The 23,953-nt window shown below is 35.7% G+C and overlaps 1 protein-coding gene across 2 annotated transcripts in view; it reads left to right on the top strand.

The window, feature by feature from the left end:
* PCLO (piccolo presynaptic cytomatrix protein) overlaps nucleotides 1-23,953 on the top strand; it is a 280,628-nt gene that overhangs the window by 228,388 nt on the left and 28,287 nt on the right. The window contains exons 18-22 of one of the 2 annotated variants that reach the window (XM_081102327.1): nucleotides 637-708; nucleotides 2,619-2,799; nucleotides 6,501-6,695; nucleotides 7,878-8,057; nucleotides 23,233-23,374. In XM_081102327.1, the coding sequence (XP_080958453.1) occupies nucleotides 637-708; nucleotides 2,619-2,799; nucleotides 6,501-6,695; nucleotides 7,878-8,057; nucleotides 23,233-23,374 (770 nt within the window). The remainder of the gene's footprint in view (nucleotides 1-636; nucleotides 709-2,618; nucleotides 2,800-6,500; nucleotides 6,696-7,877; nucleotides 8,058-23,232; nucleotides 23,375-23,953) is intronic. The other variant, XM_081102328.1, reaches the window with a different exon arrangement.

The raw sequence follows: 23,953 nt of genomic DNA, 5'->3' as shown, positions 1-23,953 counted from the left end.
CAGATTTAGTATAATATGTGAATAGTAATGACAAAATTATTGAAAGACTAGAATCTAAATTTCAGAGAGAAAGACTACAAATAGAGCAGGAAGAAGACATTCATATGCAATAACTGAAATGAGGTTTATTATTTGCCCTCTGGGAAGATTTCTAAATTGACTATGAAGGTAAAGCTGGACATAAATTATAATATGGGTTTTTGAATTTAAAATAAGTTAAATTCACCTGCAGAAATAAGAATCACTATTGTGTTTTTTGGCAATTTACTGAAACCAAAAAAAAAAACTCTAATCCAAATACTTTGTCTAATTAACCTAGACAGTTTTGCAACCTATATCCCATGTATTTAAAGCATATTTATCGATTTTAAATTCTATTTTTAAAGATGGGGGTAGATTAACAGGATATTTATAAAATAATGAGGTCTCATGGTACTATATTAGGTTGGAGTACAAAGTCATTGATATTTTACATAATATTTAGTATAAGCCCACATAATTTTAGATAATATTTCAGGTATTTTTATGTAAATGAAAATATTTTTAAGGAAGTAAAAATAACTGAGTCTATAATATGAGTGTAATGAAAATTCATGATGAGAAATGATGTGAATGACATTTTGATTTGAACTGTAGCTCAAGAAGAAAACACTGGAGGTGACCGTCTGGGATTATGATAGATTTTCTTCTAATGACTTTCTTGGTGAGGTGAGCCTTTGCTTTGCTTTTCCTTATTTGCTTTGCTTTTCCTTATTTGCTTTTGTTATAAACTACCAATTAGTGCTTTATGCAAAGCATGTAATCTAAGTTTATAAGATAAGTACTTCTGGATAAAGTCCTTTGGTAGATAGAATTTATGTTCTAGTTACTCACAAAGATGGATAGCAACTCAAGAAATGGTTTTTACTTTGCCACTTGATGTATTTTATAATTAATTTGAAAGATGAAATTATTTTTTTACTCATTTGTTTTATTGCACAAAATACACATAACAGTCGAAGAATAACCATACAAATACCACCATGAACATTATTATTTAAACATTACATATGGGCGTGAGAATTTTTGCAGTTCATTTTGTCCTTAGGATATATTTCACTAGGGATGGATGTAGAGTCATATTGTTGTGTTTCAAAATTTCATGGAATAATCTCTCTCAGTGTGGTTATTCTATCAACTGAGTACAGAGTTAGGCTCATTTATTTTAAATTGCTTTTGATTTTTAAGGGATTACTTTGTCCAAATTTTGTATTGAATTTATTGGGGTGACATTGATTAATAAAATTATATGTCAATTGTTTTGATAAAAAGATATATGATCATGCTTTGAATTCAAATGATTATGTTAAAGATTTGATATAAATTTAAAATGACTTAAAAATTTAAAATGATTATAAAATGACTAAAATTTTTTAAAATGCATTTTCAATTTACATAATTGCTATTCCTCATTGCATGTATGAATGATGTGACATTTTATATTCTTATTTCTTGCAAGTATCCAGAGAAAAATCTTTCAAAATATTTTAAGAAGCAAACTAGAAGAGAAAACAATAAAAACAGTCTATATAAATTCTTAAGGAATCTAACCTAACATAAAATCTGGTGGCATAAGTCAGATCCTGTGATTTTTTTAAATCATATTTCAAAAATATATATTTTTTGTAGTGATCTTTGCTTAAAGAAGAAGTTATAAATTATTGTTTAAAAATCATCTCCAAAAGATATAACATTATATATGTGTGTGTTTGTGTGTGTGTATATATATATATATATATCTTTTTGATAGAGACAATAGAACACATTTGTGTAGTCTAGGTGGTATGAGGCCTGGTTTAATTCCTAGAGTCTCCACCTAGGCCATTTGAACCTTATCTGTAGGCCCCATGCTGGTACAGCCACATAGACTAATCTTGATCTTAGACAGGATATAGTGTTACATCTGACTTAATGCCCTATGTTAAAAAACTGACTTACTGAAGTTCTTATAATTTATTATATTTACATGAACATAGAGAATATCTCCATTGTGCTGATGATATTCTTTTTAAATATCTCATCAAATCTAAGATGCCAGCAACTATAAATTCCATTATTATTGATGAACCACTAAGAAAGTAAAAATGCTGCCAATTCAACATGACACAGTGCTTTCTCATCATAAACTTAGTTACATCTCTATTTCAGATGTGAACTAAGTATGTTTTAAAATAGAGGGAATATGTTAGTAATTGCAAATTTTTCATTCTTTTTTAATTTTGTCCCTCTTGTACCTAAAATCAAGTTTCAAAAATGCTAGCCACTTTGAAGACTAGAATGTGTCCATTTAACCAAGTTTTATTTCATGAAGCAATTCTTCATTCTACCTTTTTATAACATCACCCAAAAATGTAATTAATAGTTAAAGATTTTATTCAGTTCAGTTTAACCAAACATTCATTAAATATCTAATATGTACAAGTTCTTAGCCCAATACCATGGATGAAGAAAAATTAGGAAGACAACCTCATTATCCTTGGGTTTGTGTCCTTGAATAAATTTCAGATCACAGAAAAAAGTAATGAATTTATTATAGCTTAATTTATAAATTATATTAACTTATTGTACTCTTTTTTCAGGTGTTGATTGATTTATCTAGCACATCTCACCTCGATAACACTCCCAGGTGGTATCCGCTCAAAGAACAGACTGAAAGCATTGATCATGGCAAGTCCCACTCTGGTCAAAGCAGCCAGCAGTCGCCAAAGCCATCTGTCATCAAAAGCAGAAGCCATGGAATCTTCCCTGACCCGTCAAAGGGTAGGAGATGTTTCAAGTAGAAAAGCTTTTGTCTTTTTGTTCATTCAGTATCTTTTTGAATATGAATGCCTACATATTGAATATATTTTGAAGGCTGAATTATATTAGAATTATTTAATATAGTATTATGCAAAGGATAAGGAGAAATGGGATATAGTCTCAGATGAGCCCATGATTAAGTTCATGATCTTCGCCTCTCTGATGCTCCAATTTTCAACCTTTAAAATTGAGAAGGTTGGGTTATATAAGCTATTGGTTCTTTTCCAACTCTCAAAATTCGTGTTAATAGGATTTTATAAGATGAACTGGGGTATTTCATAAAGGAAATATAAAAATCCTTAAGAGTTCTTTGACTAGACATAATCATCATTTATACATATTTCTTCTAATTGTTTAAATCCTTATTTTCATAAATATATTCTTAGCCATTACATATATGATTATACACAATTTTGCACCTTCCTTTTATATATCATATCAAAATAATTTATACGCTGACATTTACTTAAAACTTTCCTAAATATTGGATTTGAGCTATTTCTATGATTTATAAAAAAAACACACAACTAATATGATCCTGGCTGGCATGGCTCAGTGGTTGAGCATAGACCTATGAACCAGGAGATCACAGTTCATTCCCAGTCAGGGCACATGCCAGGATTGTGGGCTCCATTCCCTGTAGAGGGCGTGTGGGAGGCTGCCAATCAATAATTCTCTCTCATCATTGATGTTTCTTTCTATCCCTCTCCCTTCCACTCTTAAATCAATAAAAATATATTTTTAAAACAACTAATATTATTATTATTTTAAATCCTCATCTAAGGACATGTTTCTATTGATTTTAGAGAGAGAGGAAGGGAGGGAGAGAAAGAGAGGAAAAGAGAGAAAGGGAGAAAGAGAGAGAGATAGAGATAGAGATAGAGAGAGAGAGAGAGAGAGAGAGAGAGAGAGAGAGAGAGAGACAGAGACAGGTTGCCTTCAGTACGAGGCGGGACCGGGGACTGAACCCAAAACCTGGGTATGTGTCCTAACCAGGAATTGAACCTGTCATCTTTTGGTGTATAGGATGACGATCCAACCAATTGAGCCACACCAGCCAGTGCAACAACTAATAATATTTTTAAATATTAATGTCATGCATTGCATTTTGCAATAGGCACAGCATTCCCATTTGAATTAGCTTATCCTTTGGGGGGTTCATTACCAATTACTGTATAACACAACATTAATCTTCCTCATAAACTGAGTTACTGCCTATATGAAATAACTATGTAGTATCTTACCTTGATATGCTAAACTTCTAAATACAAATTTTTATTTTGGACCAAAGTATTGCTTCCTTCTCTCCTCCTCTCGGAGAGTACATTAAGTTGAAAGTAGTTCTTTGCCCCTTAGAAATGAATGAATTTAAGGGCAAATGTTCTAGGAAATAGCAAACTGAGGCCATCCATATCCAGTAGCCAACTGAATGGATGTGATAAACCACTAATACAATGAATGCTATAGATTATTTAGATGGATGAGTTATAGATTGAGTTATAGATTAACTAGAGGCCCGGTGCACAAAAATTTGTGCATTCGGAGAGGTCTCTCAGCCTGGCCTGTGCCCTCTCGCAGTCTGGGACCCCTTGGGGGATGTCCACCTACTGGCTTGGGCCCGCTCCCTGGGGGATTGGGCCTAAGTTGGCAGTCAGACATCCCTCTGGCAGCCTGGGAGCCCTCGGGGGATGTCCACTTGCCAGCGGGGAGCAGGCCTAAGCTGCAGTTTGACATCGCTGCTGAGGAGGCAGGAGAGGCTCCCACCACCACCGCTGTACTGGCAGCCGTCAGCCTGGCTTGTGGCTGAGCAGAGCTCCCCCTGTGGGAGCACACTGACCACCAGGAGGCAGCTCCTGCATTGAGTGTCTGCCCCCTGGTGGTCAGTGTGTGTCATAGTGACCAGTCATTCCCAGTCGCTCTGCTGTTAGGGTCAGTTTGCATATTACCCTTTTACTATATAGGATAGAGGACTGGTGCATGGGTGGGGGCCAGCTGGTTTGCCCTGAAGGGTGTCTCGGATCAGGGTGGGGGTCCCGCTGGGGTGCCTGACCAGCCTGGGTGAGTGGCTGAGGGCCGTTTGCAGGCTGGCCACAGCCCCTTCAGGGAGGGGGCTCCTGCTGGGGTGCCTGGCCAGCCTGGGTGAGGGGCTGATGGCTGCAGGTTGGCCAAGCCCCCCAGCAGGGAACCTCAGCCCATGAGGGTGTGGCCAGCCTGGGTGAGGGGCTGATGGCTGTTTGCAGGCTGGCCACAGCCCCTTCAGGGTGGGGGTCCCTACTGGGTTGCCTGGCCAGCCTGAGTGAGGGGCTGTTGGCTGTTTACAGGCTGGTCAAGGTCCCCAGTGGGGACCTTCACCTCATGAGGGTGTGGCCTGCCTGGGTCAGGGGCTGGTGGCTGTTTTCAGGTTGGCCAAGCCCCCCAGTGGGGACCCTCACCCCATGAGGGTGTGGCCAGCCTCGGTGAGGGGCTAATGGCTGTTTGCTGCTGGCCACAGCCCCTTCAGGGTGGGGGTCCCTGCTGGGGTTCCTGGCCAGCCTTGGTGAGGGGCTGATGGCTGTTTGCAGGATGGCCACAGCACCTTCAGGGTGAGGGTCCCCACTGGGGTGCCTGGCCAGCCTGGGTGAGGGGCTGTGGGCCGTTTTCAGGCTGGCCACACCCCCTTCAGGGTGAGGGGTCCTGCTGGGGTGCCTGGCCAGTCTGGGTGAGGGGCTGATGGCTATTTGCAGGCTGACCAAGCCCCCCAGCAGGGACCCTCACCCCATGAGGGTGTGGCCAGCCTGGGTGAGGGGCTGATGGCTGTTTGCAGGCTGGCCACGGCTCCCAGCCACCCAAGCTCCCAGTGGAGGCTGGCTGGAAGCAGGTATCTGGGATTTATTTATCTTCTATAATTGAAACTTTGTTGCCTTGAGCCGAGGCCACAGCCAGCCAGGGCAGGCAGGAAGCTTGGCTTCCTCCATTGCCTGGGCAACCAAGCCTCTGGCTTGGTCCAGCTCTGTGGCTTCCGGCCGCCATCTTGGTTGGGTTAATTTGCATATAGTCGCTGTGATTGGCTGGTGGCTGTGGCTTGGGGCATAGCGGGGGTGCGGTCAATTTGCATGTTTCTCTTTTATTAGATTAGATTATGGATTCCATTTAGTCAGATCAACTCTGCCCTGATTAATGTTCTGGAAGATCATGAATGTAAATACCCCTCTCTATGACTATGTGTGAGGTATAGAAACAGTCTCAAAAATCACCTGAGATGAGGATTCTGCAATCTTCACTTTTAATATCTCCTAGTGACTCACACACCTTAATCCAAGAATTCACTACATTTTTACTTACAGGTACTCCTGTTACAGTATAAGCCTATTGTCTCTCACCAGGTCCCTACTAGAATTAGCAGAGCTGCTTTGTGAAACTGTAATATATTCATTCACATAAGGTTAGTTAGAATGTATTCCTCTTCTCAAATTTCTCTTCTCAAGATTGTCATCCATTTGCCTTTCCTCCCCAAATTGCTTCCCAAATGTATGACCATATTACTGTATGGTGATCAGTTTCATAAAAGAGCCAAAAAAGAAACAGATTAACCTAAATCTCAAGACAGTTTCAAATAATGTGAGACCAAGCTTGACAGGAGTGCTGGGGCAACTCTAACTCGTGTTTTACTCTTTTGTAACCAGACATGCAGGTTCCCACCATTGAGAAATCCCATAGTAGTCCTGGCAGCTCGAAATCCTCATCTGAAGGCCATCTCCGCTCTCACGGACCATCTCGCAGTCAAAGCAAAACCAGCGTCACTCAGACCCACCTGGAAGACGCAGGGGCTGCTATAGCCGCTGCTGAAGCCGCCGTGCAGCAGCAACGCCTTCAACCAAGTAAAAGACGCAAATAAGTTCCTCAGCATGGCAGCTTAATGTTCATCTGTTGCCTTTCTTTCCTGCTGTCCTTTCCTGTTTGCTTTCTGTTTCTGGCACATCCTGCTCACTCTGTTCTCTGTCCCTTTGTCTGTGTAAGAACTATCAGTACATAATGACGCTCTTTCTTATTTAGAGTTTTTTAATTTCCATAGACTGCAGTAAAACTGGCTGTTTCTCCTCTGTCTCCACCATCCATCCAACCCGGCTCATAGTATTTGGTAGCTGTGTCTGTGATGTTTGCAGGCAAACAACGTGTGTGTCCTTTTGTTGTGCACTTAATTACCCTATAGAATACAGGAATTATAAGCACAGTGGCTGCCAATTTTCCAGGCATTACACCCAAAAAGCACACACACAGGCATTTAAAGCAGATTATACATGAGATTCTTGCATCTAAAAACACTCAAAAATTTGAGGCGGTAGAGTAATGTGACCAATAGTCAAGTTCTAGAACATAGGGGGAAAAGCCATTCATTTCAAGCTTAAAAACTTTGATAGATAACACATGTGAAATGCTGTAGATTCCCATGTGGAAATCTTTATAGTCTTTTGGAAAAAGAAGTCTCTGAAGAAAAGCACATGTCTTATATTCTCAAGAAAGTATATAATATGAATAATATGTGAATAAGCATATATGATGAGGCAGAAACCTCATTAAGGAGCACAATCAGGTCCCTCCTGTTAGATCACACTTTGTATATGATGAGAATTTATAGGTGGTTTTTTTTCTAACGATTGGAAATCCTTTGAAAGTCAACATATCAATAGAAGTTTAACAATTCACTCATTTTAACTGCTGTATTTTCATTGAATTTGTGAAAACTTAGTCGATTGATATATGAAGACATATTAAGTACAGATATTTTTACAGATGTAGATGCACTGTTACTTCCAAGAGGCATTAGCCAGACAGTGGCGAAAGATTAACGTTCTCCCCATCTCCGAAAGTCATAATGTCCAAAGAAACAGCCAGTTTTAACCCCCTTTAGTGCTGTGCATGTGGTGTCATTTTGGCATTTGAAAACACAGCTTCTTTAAATAGAGCAAAAGATCACTTCTGTTTGCATGACTAACATCTAAGCTGGTTCCATCTGAGGATACATACTCTGGGTTTCCATTTCACCCACACTGCCCCAGCAGCACATAAAAGCGGTCAGTCTAATCATGCCAGGAAGCAGCACAGACACAGCATAGCAGGCGTCCTCCCCATTCAAAGAACTCAGTCTGATAATCTGCCTCCACCAGCCAATGGCAACCAAGACCAAAGCCAGCTAGCCCTCAGGAAGGTGATGTCTGATGGACCAGTCAAGCCAGAAGGAGGTGAGCAGAAAGGCACTATTCAAAGCACACAGCAAGAACATTCCCCAAACGTAAAGCCCTCGTCTTTTCATTTTTAGAGATTGTCTGATAAAATATGTTTACCCCTTTTTTAATGTGCTTTTGTGGGCATGGCATTTCAGGACTTCATCATCACCGTACCGTGTAAGTCCCAAGATCCGCCCCATAATATATTGACTACAGTGATTTGTATTTTTCTATGCACTGGGCATCTTTTGACTTTTGTTGGGAAATAGATTAACAGTATTCATATTGCAGAATGGAATGCATGCTACTAACCTAATCTGTTCAAGCATGACTATAAATATGTTGCATTGTGATAAAACTTTAAACTGCTCACAATTCGAGTTAGCGTACCAGTGGATATGTAGATCAGTTTTTGTTACATATCATTTCAAGTGTAACTTTTAAAAAATTCAGTGGATTTTGGAAATTCTTAGAGGAAAGTAAAGGGAAAAAATGTTAATGCACTCATTCACCTTTACATGGTGAAACTTCTCTTTATCCTACAAACAGACATTTTCCACTCATGTTTCCGTAGTTGTTAAGTGTATCGTGTTGGGCATGTGAATATCCAAGTGCCTGTGTAATAAATAAAGTATCTTTATTTCATTCATAAACTACTGGGTTCTGAGCCATTGTTATATGATGCAGCTTAAAATGAGTGTGTCAGTTTTTGCTTTCTCATTTGATTCTTTGCTATAGAGTATTTATAGTCACTGCTCCATTGTTAGTGAGAGCTATAATAATAGTGATTTGGGGAACAGACCAAAGCTTCATGTCAAAAACATTATAAAATAGGTGGAAAATTATTTCCAAATAAAAGCATCAGAGCTTACTTAATAAACATGTAAGTAAATAATGGAGTTGGGGGATCCCCAGGCCATGCTTCCACTCTTTCTTTCTCCCACATCTGATCTATTTCACAATCTTCTCAGGGTCCTGGATAGAGGAAACAAATTCTGTGAGCCCTTGCTGTAGAGATGCATCTAAACTTAATTCCATGGCTGTGTTCAGAAAAGAAAGCAAGCTTATATCTGTCCCTAATTTGACCCAACATTTGTGAAATTTCCCCCTGAGAGAGTGCCAGTGACAGGAATCAAATGAAAGTGATTATAAAATGATCTTCAAATTCAATTCAAAAACATATATAACATATAGTGTTATTTTCCTCTAAATAGAATAGCAGTGTTTGCCCCTAAGTCTCTTCTAGGCCTAAAATACTTTATTTTATGATTCTATACTTTCCACAGAATTAAAGTCAGTCCTTAAACTATTCTATAGAACTTCTCTTTATTCTCAGAAAAACTAAAGAAATTAATACACCCTTATCCCAACTAATCAGATATTTAGGGGCTAAGGAAGATGTATGTGGCAGTATGAAAAGCAAACCACTATGGTGTTTCTTTAATTAGGTACCTAAAAGTTTTCAAAATTGGCACTATAACCCTTGTCTTGTTACTAGGCCTAAGCCTTTGCTTTATAAGCAATTAGCTTACACATTAGCATAATTCTGAATGTGCCCAATTTATAGATTAGCTCCAAAGCACAAATTACCTTTTCTAGTTAGCCTTACTAGTGCTTTTCTAAATTACTTAAATTCCTCCTCTGACCTTATTCTTCCATCAAATAAATTTTGTTGATTTCTTAATGGTATTCATTTTCTTCCTTCAAATATTTCATAATTATAAATATCAAAATAGTAAAGTACTTACCTTATTTCACATTCTATGTTTAATTATGATTTAAGTATTACTATATAATATTTTGTCTGATTTTTTTCTAGATATTGTTGTTAAAATTTGTAGCACATTGTTTTTAATCCCCTTTCTTTGAATAATGTTCCAGTGGATATTCTCCTACCTTTAAAGTGCTATGATTGAATCTTGAAATCATTTTTTATTGAAATTATAATCAAAAGGAAATCAATATACCATAGCATAGATTATTATTTAATTTTATTTTAATAGATAAAGCAAATGCCCTGTTTTCTAAAAATATAAATATTTTATGTCCCTGCTACTATAAATGTACCAGGAATATAATTTTTGCCAAACAACTAGTGGCAAATACAGAATTAAATTTCTATAAAATGCCATATAATGACTTCAAAGCTTAGAGAGAAAAAAATGGTAAGAGATGTAAACGTATGAAGAGCCATCAAGTTCTTGTTCACTAACCGCAGAATTAAGTATTATTATTGATTTTAAGAGATTGGATAAAAGTCTCCCATCTCAAACCTCACAATTGAGTTCCTATAATCCCATCTGCATTCTGAAAACAACAACCTGCATGGAAATAATTCTTCATGTTGTATGAACTGTTTTGTCGTCCATCTTCTCATTTTATCACACCAAGGCGATGAGGTATTCATTGCCTATATTTTTCTGAGTAAGCAATTAGAGCAGCGGTTCTCAACCTGTGGGTCGCAACCCCTTTGGGGATCGAACGATCCTTTTACAGGGGTCGCCTAAATACATCCTGCATATCAGATATTTACATTACGATTCATAACAGTAGCAAAGTTATAGTTATGAAGTAGCAACAAAAATAATCTTATGGTTGGGGGTCACCACAACATGAGGAACTGTATTAAAGGGCCGTGGCATTAGGAAGGCTGAGAACCACTGAATTAGAGAGTCAGTGGGCTAGGATAGACCATCCAGCTAGAAATTTTCAAAGTCGGCAATATAACCCTAGTCTTGTTATGAGGCCTAAGCCTTTGCTTTTTAAATACATTAGCTCCTTTGAAATCGAACTCCCCTGATTGCAATAAAAACAATGATCATTTATGTATTTATTTCTCACCCACGTTCCAACACATGATTAGATGTTTCTAGAAATGAATACAATTTAGACTTGCTGCTCTACCTACATGATCCTCTCTTCTGAAGGCTGATGATTACGCTGCCACAAACCACGAAAATAAAACCCTCTCACTGCACAAGCGCAATGAGGTAGGAAGCAGAGTCCGTAGAGGAGGCTGTGTGTCATTTCTGCCAAGGGTGATGAATTAAGGAGTAAGCCAAATGAATTTTTCCTTTCCCTCTGGGGTTTAGTTGCATGCTAGGAAACCTGAGGGGGAACATTAGACAGATTGTGCCAGATCACCTTGATGCCTAAACAACTCTTGCTTGTATTTGGAAATCCCTGCAACTGGCTTTTTCAAGCCAGTTGTTTGGGTTGAACACAGGCCCTGTCTTTTCAGAAAGTGACACCAACCAGGGAAGATAGTTTAAAAGTAAAGAGGTTTTTTTGTTTGCTTGTTTTGTAAACCATACCAACATGAAAACAAATTGAAGCACTCTGAAAAACCTTGCAAATGAATTTATTCAACAGTCAATATATTGCATTTTAAGTGCAATTTGAAATTCCTGAGCGATTTTTGTTTAATGCTAAGATTTTGGGTGAGTTTTAAGTTGAGAACCCAGTAACACAGGGTGCATAGAAATTTCCCTTCACTCTGGGCAAGAAGACCTGTTGGGATGGGTTGGTGAGGTTAGGTGAGAAGAATCATTGAATTAGTTGTGTGGGGGATTATGATTGAGTTCCTAGGTGGGGCCCGATTGTAGGAGAAAAGCCTGAAGCTACTTCCACAGACCGACCCCTGCTGGAAACCACGTTCAGCAAGGCTCGCTGCGGCACCTGTCACAGAAGCGCTTCATATGCTTATGTGGCCGTGGGGAACTCGGAGTAAGCCATCCCTCTGTGGAGTGGCTCTCTTGGGCAGGTGGTACTGGGTGGCTGGGGTGGGAAGCGGGGTGGCACTGGGAGTGGAGGGAATTATTACAAAAGGTATTTTTTTTTCTTTTTAAGAGTTTCCATATGTCCTTAGAATTGTGCATTTTCAACTTTCTGGAGTCATCTAACATTTATTGTCAGTACTCTCTGCTACACATGCAGAGTCACAGACAGTAAATGAATAGCTCTGACCATATCACACTGTCTCTTGTTTATGGACGCCATTCACAAAGACGAATCCACTGACCTACCTTCGATGGAATATGTTGGTTCTTTTCCAGTAGTAACCATGGGTCTGCACAGAGCCACCCACATAATGTATGTCTGATTCACACTGGGAATGTATATGTTCATTTCATCTGACATGAATACCAAGACAATTGGCGTTTCTAAGTATCAAATTTATTTTTAGTATGCTGTGCCTTAGTCAAATGATCAAGCTATGGGCCTATATAATTGGATATAACTATTAATGCATTATTTGAGAGGAAGAGAAAGGCCTAATTTTAACATGCCAGAGTCCCTTAAGTACTGATTATGAGGTGTCTTTACCAAAGTTAAACTTTTTCAAATGCACTTATTTTACTTTGGGCTCAAGAAAATTATCCATATATATGTGAAATGTGTGTGTGTGTATATATATATATATATATATATATATATATATATACATATGTATATATATATATATATATATATACATATGTATATATATATATATATCCATACACACATATATGTAATATATATATACATATATATATATATATATATATATATATATATATACACACACACACTAATAAAAGGGTGATATGCAAGTGGTCATGACGCCTCACGCCGTAATGACTGATCAGCAGGAGGCTGTGTGCACGGTAGGCGAGGGTGGGCAGGGCTGCGTCCGTGGCGAGGCCGGGGGACGTGAGGCTGCGTCCCTCACCTGGTGCTGGCTGGGGGACATCAGGCTGCATCCCCTGTCAGGCTGCATCCCCTGCCTGGCACCAGCCAGGGGACATGAGGCTGCATCCCCCACCCAGTGCCAGCTGGGGGACATGAGGCTACGTTCCCCTGCCCAGCGCTGACTGGGGACGTGAAACTGTTATTGTTTATTAATAAATTTATATATTATTTTATATACATTTTACTAATTTTGTTTCATCTCTGACACTTCTATTTATAGAGAAAGGGCAAATAGCAATATTAAAATATTTTCTCTAATTTCCTTTTAATGTGCACGAATTTCGTACACCAGGCCACTAGTGTGTGTGTGTGTGTGTGTGTGTGTGTATGTGTGTGTGTATTGATGTTTAGAGAGAGAGGACGGGAATGGGAGAGAGAAACATTGATGTGAGCAAACATTGATTGGCTGCCTCCTGTATGCCCCCTAATGGGGATGGAGCTGGCAACCAGGGCATGTGCCCCAACCAGGAATCAAACCAGCAACCCTTTGGTGTACAGGATGATGCCCAACCACTGAGCAACACTGGCCAGGGCAAGAAAAATGGAGCATGATGGGGCACAGTGAGGGACCGTGGACAAAGAGTACAATATGAGCATGGGGCTGGGAACATTATCATCTGGGTAGGAGGGATCCAGGGAAATGCTACCTAAGGCAGAGGAATTCCAAAGACATTGTCTGGCTACTTAATAGTATTGCCTAAATCCAGATATCTAAACTACCCATGAACTACTTACTTTCCCCCACTTCTCATCCATATGTGTTGCATTATGTAAAATCATGATATTTCACCCATTCTTTTTTGTAGGGGTGGGGGGACATATGGATATGAGATAGGATGAGAGGAATCTTCATGTGTACTGAGGTGGATTGGGAAACTATCCTTTTTATTTTATTACTGTGTGGAATGTGTAAAAATATAATTAATCACTCAGGAGCCATTAATGGATTTTAAATTAAAATATAGTGTATTAGAAATACAGAATTTTGACTGGGGTATTGAGTTTTTTAGAACAAATAGGAATAAGTAGATATATAATCATAGCTCAATCCTTTAATACTTTAGTATCTTCAAGGTAAGATACTGAAAGGTAAAATTTTATTAATTAGTTAAATTGATGATTTGAACAGAAATTAATCAAAAAACTGATGTTGAAATTACAAATCAAACAAGAACAGATACGTTTTGAGAAGAAAATGCTTGCTGAAAGTCAGGATCATGGATCCCTATTTTTAAACAAATAAGAAAGACAGTAGAATAAAATTTCTGCTGTATTTGTTCATAAAAGAAAATAGAAGGAAAATTGGCTTTTCCTCATTACAAACACAATACCACAGTATTTAAAATTCTATTTGTCACATTATATTTTAATCTAACTCTTTATATAAAATTAATTTGGAATCTATATATAGAGACATAGAAAATAAACTTTTTATACTATATAATTTAAATTTCTATATACATAAATATTGAATTACTATTTTGGCTCCATTCAACTATTAATTTACAAGAAAAGTTTTAAAACTTTAAAGAAAACTCCTTTTATGGAAGAATTTACATTATTTTATGCCAGCAAATCTCATTATTTATTCTGGGTTTCTGCCTATCATAAAATAGCTTCTTAAAGCAAAATAAGGGCAAAAAAATTGGCATAATACATATAATTTTTAATTCAGATTTTATATTCCTAGGGTTTTGAAGTTCTGGATGTAATAAGTTCTGATGAAACTTTATAAAGTTAAAAAGGATAATAAGAGCAATAATAAATATTTTCAAGAAAGGCTAACAACTTGATTTTTTAGTATAAAAATAGGTGACTGTCAAAAAAAGCTGGTGCTAATTGGTTTCTTCTCATTTTCACATTTAACACTGCATTTCTATCACTGTAGATCTAAACCAGTAATTCTCACAGTGTGTTCATTGGCCCCTGGAAGTTGCAGAGATGCTTTGTAAGGGTCTAAAAGGTCAAAAAATTCTTAAGAATATTAAGATATTATTTGTTTTAATAACTCTCATTCTTTCTCAAGTGTACAGTGGAGTTTTCCTGCATTTACATGAGATGTCAGGACATCATTGCTTTGATGACTAATGGAAAATGTACTTACTTATTTTAAGTTTTTCTTAAGTTTTAATTAGGTAAATATTGGTAGATATAACTCACATAAAACGAAGTTCTTTGGGGAATTCAATAATTTTTTAAAATGTAAAAGGGGTCTTGAGATCAAAATGTTAAAAAAGCCACTGATCTATACCTATGCACAATCATAATTATTCTAACAGCCAAAGACATTGGATAATTAGAGGTTTCTTCCAAGATATAATTATATTTGTCTTATATCTGTATGCCTTATATTTGTAATATTACACTTCAGAACCCCTTCTCTCCTTTCTCATTTAATGTTAACTTATAATTATTCAGATTGATGAAATTTTTTATTTTAAATTATTATTCAAAATACTTTATTGGAAATGATTTAGATTAAATTATTATTATATGTCTATATTACTCCTTGCTTGCAAAATCTAACTGGTAAGTTGCCTATCAGCTAATCAAGTTGTGCCCAAATTAACATGAAGTGAGAGGGAGAATTATAAATATAGAATAAATTTTATGTGTCCCTGTCCTGAAGACCAAATTTATTGAAAAGCAATTGTTTATAAATTTTGTTTCTTTTAATTTTTGTTGTATTATGTATAGTACTAGACCTATATACTGTAAATTAATTGTGTTGGTAGAAATAATAGAAAAACTGAAGATCATCACTTTGATTTAAATTTGAGGAAAAAATTATTTTTTTTACCTCTTACCAAATTTCTGATCCCTAATTTTCAAGCATATAATTTAGAATGTTTAGATCTAAAAAGGAAATTCTGAAAAAAATATATTTATTATTTCTAGAAAATATTATCTGAATTACCTGTATTAGTTCATTTATATTCATATATACATTTGTTTATTTTTTAATTAATATTATATTCCAAACCTCCTCAAAGTGTTAGTGAAACTACACTAAACAAAATAGACAAAAATCATTGTTATTGTGAATCTTCTATCCTGGTATTATTTATTTAATAACCAATTAAAGATATCTGAGACGAATTATGAAGAATGAGAAAGTATGAGTTTTGTCTACCTTCAACTGGTACTGAACGAAAAAAAAATGTAATTTATGTGCATGATCATGTTTAGAAATATCTAGAAGTGTAATTAATTATTTTATTTGTTTGGCTCTCATTCACATTAATAATCTTTACAGCTCACTGGAATATAATCAACTACAGGAGGAGAGAAAGTATTTGAAAATGATTTACTTGGAGAAGGTAGACAGATTAATGAAATTAACTAGAGAGGTTAAGTCCCATGGGACTGGACACATCTTTATTAAATAATTGTCTAAACTCCTTTATTTTATGGCCATTGACTACATTTGAGTGAAATGAAAAATACTATTCAGCCATGTAGCATTAGCCATATAAATTAGTCTGCTGCTATTATTAAATTGTATATATTTTTACTGGAAATATACTGTATTTGAGCAGGATTTTAATATAAATAAAACTGTTTGAATTCTATTTAAGATCAATGTCCTTGTTATCTAAGTATTCATGATCTAAGTTATCAGTTTCTGGATTATGTAAGATCAGTTTTCAAAACTTCTTATAATTATTCAAACAATTCTGCATGTTTTGCAAGTAAACTTCAAGGCAGAATATTTCTGCTTCAAAAGAAAATGAAATGAATATTGAAAAATTAAGGGTTGGCCTTTAAGACTTGATGTAGATCTTGAATGATTTTTCTTTCAAATATTATTCTCCTTACCATTAATCTTTTAAAGATAAACATTTTTAGTGTTTACAGAAATTGTGCTAGCATCTTTTATCAAAACCAAATCTTGGTATTTGATAAATTACTTGATTGTTCTATTTATTTGGACATAGCTGGAATTATAACCTAAATTTATTAAATATAAAATGAATTTACTATCTTAATTTTCATTTTTGAAAATATCTTAATCAAACTTTTTCCCATTATTTGCTCTGAAATTTTGGCCCCCACTTAACCTGCATTTACTTTAACTGACTTCTTCAAAAACCAGTTCTGAACCAAAAACATGTTAAAAAGGAAGATGGACTTAAAAGGCAACATTAGAGCGTAAATGCAAGGACTATAGTAGACTACTGAGCCATCGCATATATTTACGTAAGAAAAAAATCCTCTCTACCATGTTATTAGTTAAACTAACTTTACTCTCATTTCCAAACACCTGTTCTATTGAAGTTACATGATATTATTTCTGTTACTGGAATAATCATTGAAACTGTTATCTGCAAAGATAGAGAGTATGAAGGATACCTGAAAATTACTGATAACATTAGATAAAAACAGAATATTAAATTGATCATTAAAATATCTTGAAAAATTCAGCCATAAAGTCAATGCAGATGGAGAGGGAAGAGTGTGAACTTGAGCTTCATCACCTTTCCTAAAACATAGCAGATAGAGGTGTCACTTCCCCATCTCGTTCTCTGAATAGTACTACTAAGTGAATATGGAATATGTTAAGAGACATATTTTGATTTTTATAAGGTAAAAAGACATTCTATTCCTTATGGTTTGGTATAAATGTTTAATGTCTTTGTGCTTTTTTAACCAATAATTCTTATTTTAAAAATCCCAATATTATTATTCCTTCGTCTGCCACACACACACACCAAAGTTTATAAATGACTGATATAGAGATCAGAGTTATCTATTTTCATACTTTTATTTATGAAAACTTTGAGAGTATGTGAACACTCCTATAAATAGCTGTATTAAAACTATGACACTTTTCTAGTACTGATTTATTTTAAATTTTTCCAAATTGGATAGTGAATACTGTATACTGAAGTAAAGTTAGAAAAAAAAATAAAGTTCTTGTAAGATACAACATCCCTTCTTAAATTAATACCCCTGAACTGCAATAAAATATATTTTTTAAAAGTGGACATAATTCAAGGGAAGCCTACCAAATAAAGTTAGTAACAATGGAACTTAAAACCTGACATTTTCAGGTACACACTCAAAACAAGCCAACAAATCAGATAAAACTACAGTCTCTTTAGTAACAGAAACAACACAAAAATAGCAGATGGATGAAGAGATTGAAAGATGGGCAGTGACAGTGGGGAAATAGTAAAGGTCACTAAAGTGAATACCAGCTAAACTAAAGCTAGCCAAAGAAAAAACCTACATGCAATACATACAAAATTTCTGAAATAGCCAGATGGTTATTTCAGTTCTATCATTAAACTGTTGGAATAAACAAATAATTATTAAATGATTTCTCTTAATTTCAAACAGTTGATCTTAAATTCTATTGATTGTATCAATGCAGATAATACTAATATCAACCAAGTAATTTGGGAAATTGCAGGCTACCTACATTATAAATTATTCCTGAAATATTTGGAAATAGCTTTGAGCTGGACCAAAGATATAAAACGAATGATAGAAATCACAGGCAGCAGGGCATTATACATTCCTAGCACTGAATCCTAAATTCTGAAATATGCAGATACCTCACAGTTTTTTAAAATATATTTTTATTGATTTGAGAGAGGAAGGTTAGAGAGGAAAGGAGAGGGATGGAGAAATAGAAACATCAATGATGAGAAAGAATCATTGATTGGTTGCTTCCTGCACGCCCCACACTGGGGATGGAGCTCACAACCTGGGCATGTGCTCTGATCAGGAATCAAACCATGACCTCCTAGTTCACTGAGCCAGGCTGGCTGGGCAAAAACCTCACAATCTTAATCTGACGTAATTGGATGTGATAGAAAAGTGGATTAGTGGTTGTTTTAGTTTTGCTTCTTTCTCATTAATTAGCGTATGAACTGAAACAAGTTACTTAATCTTTCCTGAGCTCAGTTTTCCTATAGGCGATCATGGGTCAGGAGCCTGTTATCTCTAGAGTCCTTAGCAGCTTTTTTGTTGATCTCCAGGGTTTCACAGTTGTCAAGTTGTCTTCAATTCTGATCTGCGGACTTTGAGCACAGCGCTGCCACCATGTGGTAGGAACAGTGATAGGTCTGCATTTTTAAGAACTATTGCACTAACACAGGGCAAACTAATTGAAGACAGATGTTCAGTCAAAGAGACACGATCAGGTTTAATTAAGATTAGCCTCAGTAGAGTAGTAAAACAATGATGTCTAACCGTCTTTCATCCGAAGAAAATGAAGAGGTCAAAAATAATTGAAGGCAGGTTACATTGCCTCACAGAAGATACAATTTGTTTACCTGAAATGCCCCACAATCACTGAGTCTCAAAAATGATTCAAGACCCGAGGATTTATTCCTCTAGGGAGCAGGACCCTTTCTGCAAGAGTGTGCATATTTACTCATATGCTTACTTAATACATTCTTTCTTCTAGTCAGTACTTGGTAGTACAAGCAGGAATTCAAAAAGAAAGTACACACACAAAATGTAGGCTCCAAAAATGTTTTCTTAAAGAAACTTCAATTCTTCGGTAAAACAAACATTCTCATATGTAATACATAGGCACATAATATACTCACGCATAATTGGTCCATGATTTCTTAAACTCTGATTAAAAGTTAAGCAGAGGTGGGGTGTTTTTTTTCATTTTTAATTTTAAAATCATAAAATTATGGAAACCATATTTATTTAATGTTTTAAAATATTTTCTTCGGGAACAGAAATACAAAGATAAGAAGTGGGATTAGCACAAGTACTAGTGTCTATAAGTGGCTCCGATGCATTGTTACTATACATATTATTTTCTATCATTTCAATTTAAATATTTATATATAACTAGTGGCCCGGTGCACGGATTTGTGCACATTGAAAGGAAATTAATTAGAAGGTGGCCAGCGGTGCAGGACTGGGTGAGATGGGTTGGACATGTCCTGGAGCCAACCTCCCTCAATCCCTCCCCGGCCAGCTGCACCTGTTATACCTACTGGCCGGTTGGTTGGACAGTCGCTTAGCCTTTTATATAATAGATAAATATCCATGGTCGGTTATGAACTTATTTTGAAGGTCACAAAGCTATGCTCTCTTGTGCTTAGTGTATTATCATTATTTCTTTCAACCAAACAAGTTTTGTGAGGATTGAGAAAACAAAACATCTTGTTGCAAAACATTTTGTTGAATGATCAAATTTTTCCACACAGTATGACATTAAAGTTGCTGTTGCTGAGAAGTGTATGATTTATATAAAACACACAGTTAGTGAGATATTACTTAATTATTCAGCTGTTTTAGTTATTTGGTTAAGGGAAACAATGATTAATTTATTACTTTTAGTAAATATTTCTTCAGCATAGTTTCAGGATAAGCTTTTAAGGAGGCTACAATGGAGAAAACACAGGTTCTGCTTTGAACAATGACATGAATATAACAACTACAATCAAAGACAAAAAGTGGTGATTGTCAAGAAAAGATATTTGATCTTATGCTTTGAGAGTTCACTTCTGATTGGCAAGATAAGAAAAATGCATGAAGCAGGGCCTTTACTGATCTGAGCTGGGCCTTGACTGATAAATATAATTTAGGTATGAAAAAGTGTTTGGGGCAGAAGAAGCATGACAAAATTGGAAAGAATAGCCCCAGCCATAGCTCAGGAGAAATAAAGCCAAACAAAGGGAGTCAGAGTGAATGGTCTGAGTGGTGTTCCAGGTAAAGCATTTGAAGGGGAATTATGAGAGATACATTTGGAAAGAAACAGATGATAAAGGACTCTGGGATGCAAACTACAGATTTAGCTAAAATTGCTTATGCTAAGGGTAGATATAGCCCGGTAAAAAGCAAAGGTCCATTCTGCATCTTAATTGAACTCATTTTCAGAAGCAAACCAAATGTCAGGCTATCTAGTTCTACTCCACATTTACATGACCAGGTTAAGAATAAAAAATACAATAAAGCAGTAGATGTTTTGTTAAGGTAATGCCAAACACCTAGATTTATTTAAATTAATTACCTAACATAACTACCCAACATCTCTTTAGACATAATCTTACATGAATTTTGTTTCAAAAATATTAGGTAGACAAGACTTATATGTTCCAGAGATTTGTTTTTTTTTTCCTTTTGCACTTATAAAAGATTATTTGTTTGCATTTAAATGGACAGCACTTGCACAGGCTTTCTGAATGAGATTTCTATTGCCCTAGACAAGACAAAGAAAATCAACACTGTCTTTTGTTAAATTTACTTCTAGCCTTGTTCCTTTCTTCTTATATCATATTTGCATTTGAAGTTTCCCAGAAGGGAATAGAACTAGAAATTGTATCAGGAAATTCAAAGTTCACAAAAGAAAAGATTGAATATGTTTTTAATGTAAATAATAAGACATCCTTTCTATAATGTAGCTATTTTGATACATTGTGAGATTGCTCTTGGATGAAAATTGTTTTAATTTAGTAGAAATAAATTGATTTAAAATTAATGTTTGTTAAGATTTGTCTTTGAAGATAGTATATTGTGATTTTATGGTCAATAAAATTAAAATGTTTTATTCAATATCATACTAAAAACTATAAACAGTCTTGTTGGTTGGATTATATAATGACAACCAAAAAGTATGACAGCGTTCCTTTCTTTACAATCAATTGACTAATCTGACTCATTATGTGGCAATTTAATTTACTTTATAAATGCTTATAATTTTATATCATAGCAATGTTATCTTTTCATTTTTTAAATTATTTTCTTTAACACCAAATACTCTATCTGGGTTTCTTCTACATAAATTGAATAAAAATTAAGCAAACATTGTAATTATCATTCTGTTTCAGCAAATCTAGTCCTATGGGTTACCAGTAATTCATTGGTCATTAGTTATTTAACAAGATTCAAGCCTTTTTCCAAATAGCTATTTCCAACTTATACCTGATATGTAATTGACTAATACACATTTCCCCCTCTGTTCTGAGAAACTGATAATACTATCACTGGAATAGATATAAAACTGTCTGGTAGCTTTAGAGAATCTGTTGTCCTGAAATGAGGGAAATGCTGAAACTTTTTCAAGATTAATCCTGACTGCCCTGACGATGGTTTTCCTGCCCTCTCATGGTTTCCCTCACCATGTCTATATTTTTCACTTCACGTGGTTATATTGATTACATTAAAATTCCAACACATCAAGAGTTGTCATGCTTGTATATTGTTTCTTAAGAAAAATGTAGATATCTTAGGTTCATTAAAGAATTACCAACTATTCATCCAGTGGTGTGACTCTATCTGCTTACGAAACTTCTGATTGGAAGAGGGCCTCTTAGTTTAGTAGCCTAGAACATGTCTACAATTAAATGAGGAGCCAGGCAAACTTACTGTCAGGGACGGGGTATACTCAAAGACACTGGGGAACAGCCAGTGAGGAGAGAGTGGGGAGATGGCAGGATGAAGAAGAGTCGGTTACTGGACTCATGCTTTCTCTCACTCCTCACAATCACAAGCTTAGGAGACAGGCATTACTGACCCCATTATTTTCAAATGAGGAGACTGAGGCTTCTTAGGTTTACTACAGAATGAGTTGGGATTCAAAATCACATCAATATGATCAAAGCTCATATTCTTACACTGACCAGACAGAAGAAGGTAGATAACAATTTCAAAAATTTGCCTAGAGCATCTTCTCTCTACAAAAATAAGAGATACACTTGCCTTCTCTTCTTTTTACATCAGAAGTTCTCCCCTAATCTCCTCTAATCTAGAACTTCCCTAACAATATTAGTACTATACTCTTGCGGAATAATTTACAGAACAAAATTATTATGTTTCTATGGGAATATAGATTCTTATATCCCCCCAAAATTAAACTCATTAAAATTTTAAAATAAGTCCCAGTCATAAATTAAGAGGTGCCTAAAAGGAAACAAATATCTTAAAATTAAATAACCTGCTGGAGATAGTTGGTAGAGCTACATACAAACAAGCCCAGAATTTTCAATCACTTCTTGAAATTATCTATTGTGCATCTTCAATTCTCAAGAGAAAAACATTATTAGTTATTAATATGGAAAATAATTAAGCAATTTTTCCTTATCCGGCTATTTATATTTGCCCAAGTCTTTTCTAAACTCCTTTCTCCATGAAATAGCCAACATTCTTATTTGTTTGCCATATTATTGCAATACTGTACAAATAAATCACAAATAATAATAATAGAATACTTACATACTACTTAACTCAGTCTAAAATATGATGATTTATCCTTTAAAAGTGATTGGTTTTTTTTCCTTTATGTCTAATAATAACAATCAAGGACTGTGTGCATTATCTGTTAAGGAAAACAAAATGAAAGGCAGATTAAAAAATGTGGAGTTCTTGCCAAAGCTGTTTCTTTATCAATATAAATGAAGAAAATGCATAAGTATGCATTTGGAGGTCACTGGGAGTAGTGTCACTGATTGACTGTGGTGTTGACTCTTCCCACACCATGCAGCAAAGCCCACCAATCACCGGCCTGCAGAAAGCTCCGTGTCCACCGGCTCCTCGGGCAGCAGCTTCGGCAGTGGGTATAGCGTGGACAGTGAAGGAAGCAGCAGCACTGCAGGGGAGACTAATCTATTTCCTATTCCAAGGATGTAAGTGGCTCTTTTTTTCTCACTACAAAGCTAACAGCATCATGAGTAAGCTTTTCTTAACATTTAACAGGAAATAACTAGATAATTATCCAATTCTGAGTCATTGTCCCTGAAACGCTTCAACTGTTCATGGTTACACTTAAAAAAAAAAATACACTGTTTAGGAAAGACTGGATTCATTTAGTTAATTCGAAGGATGAATGATGGTCACTACCAGCTTTACTTATTTAGTGCAATTTGTATTAAATTAAAAAAACTGATAAAATTGATTAGCCATGCCTGAATCAAGCTTTAATCAAATACTGAACAAACACAAACATCATTGGGATTGGAGAGAAGCAGATTAATTTACTTTGAGTCAGGAGAGATTAAACATATTTAAAGAACTCATGTCTTATTTGAAATAGATAACACATTAGGCTACTTATATAGATTTTTTCAACTATAAATCTCACTACAATTAAAATTGAAGATTTTTGTCCAAATTTTCTAGAACAAATATCAAGTATTACATAGATCCCTGAGTAGATACTCTTGGAATAAAGTTCATTTATAATACATTAAACCTAAAGAAAATCA

This window comes from Myotis nattereri (genome assembly GCF_964212035.1).
Source record: "Myotis nattereri genome assembly, chromosome: 11".
Lineage (NCBI taxonomy): Eukaryota > Metazoa > Chordata > Mammalia > Chiroptera > Vespertilionidae > Myotis > Myotis nattereri.
The sequence above is the reverse complement of the archived record's forward strand: the minus strand, read 5'-3'. Positions and strand labels throughout refer to the sequence as shown.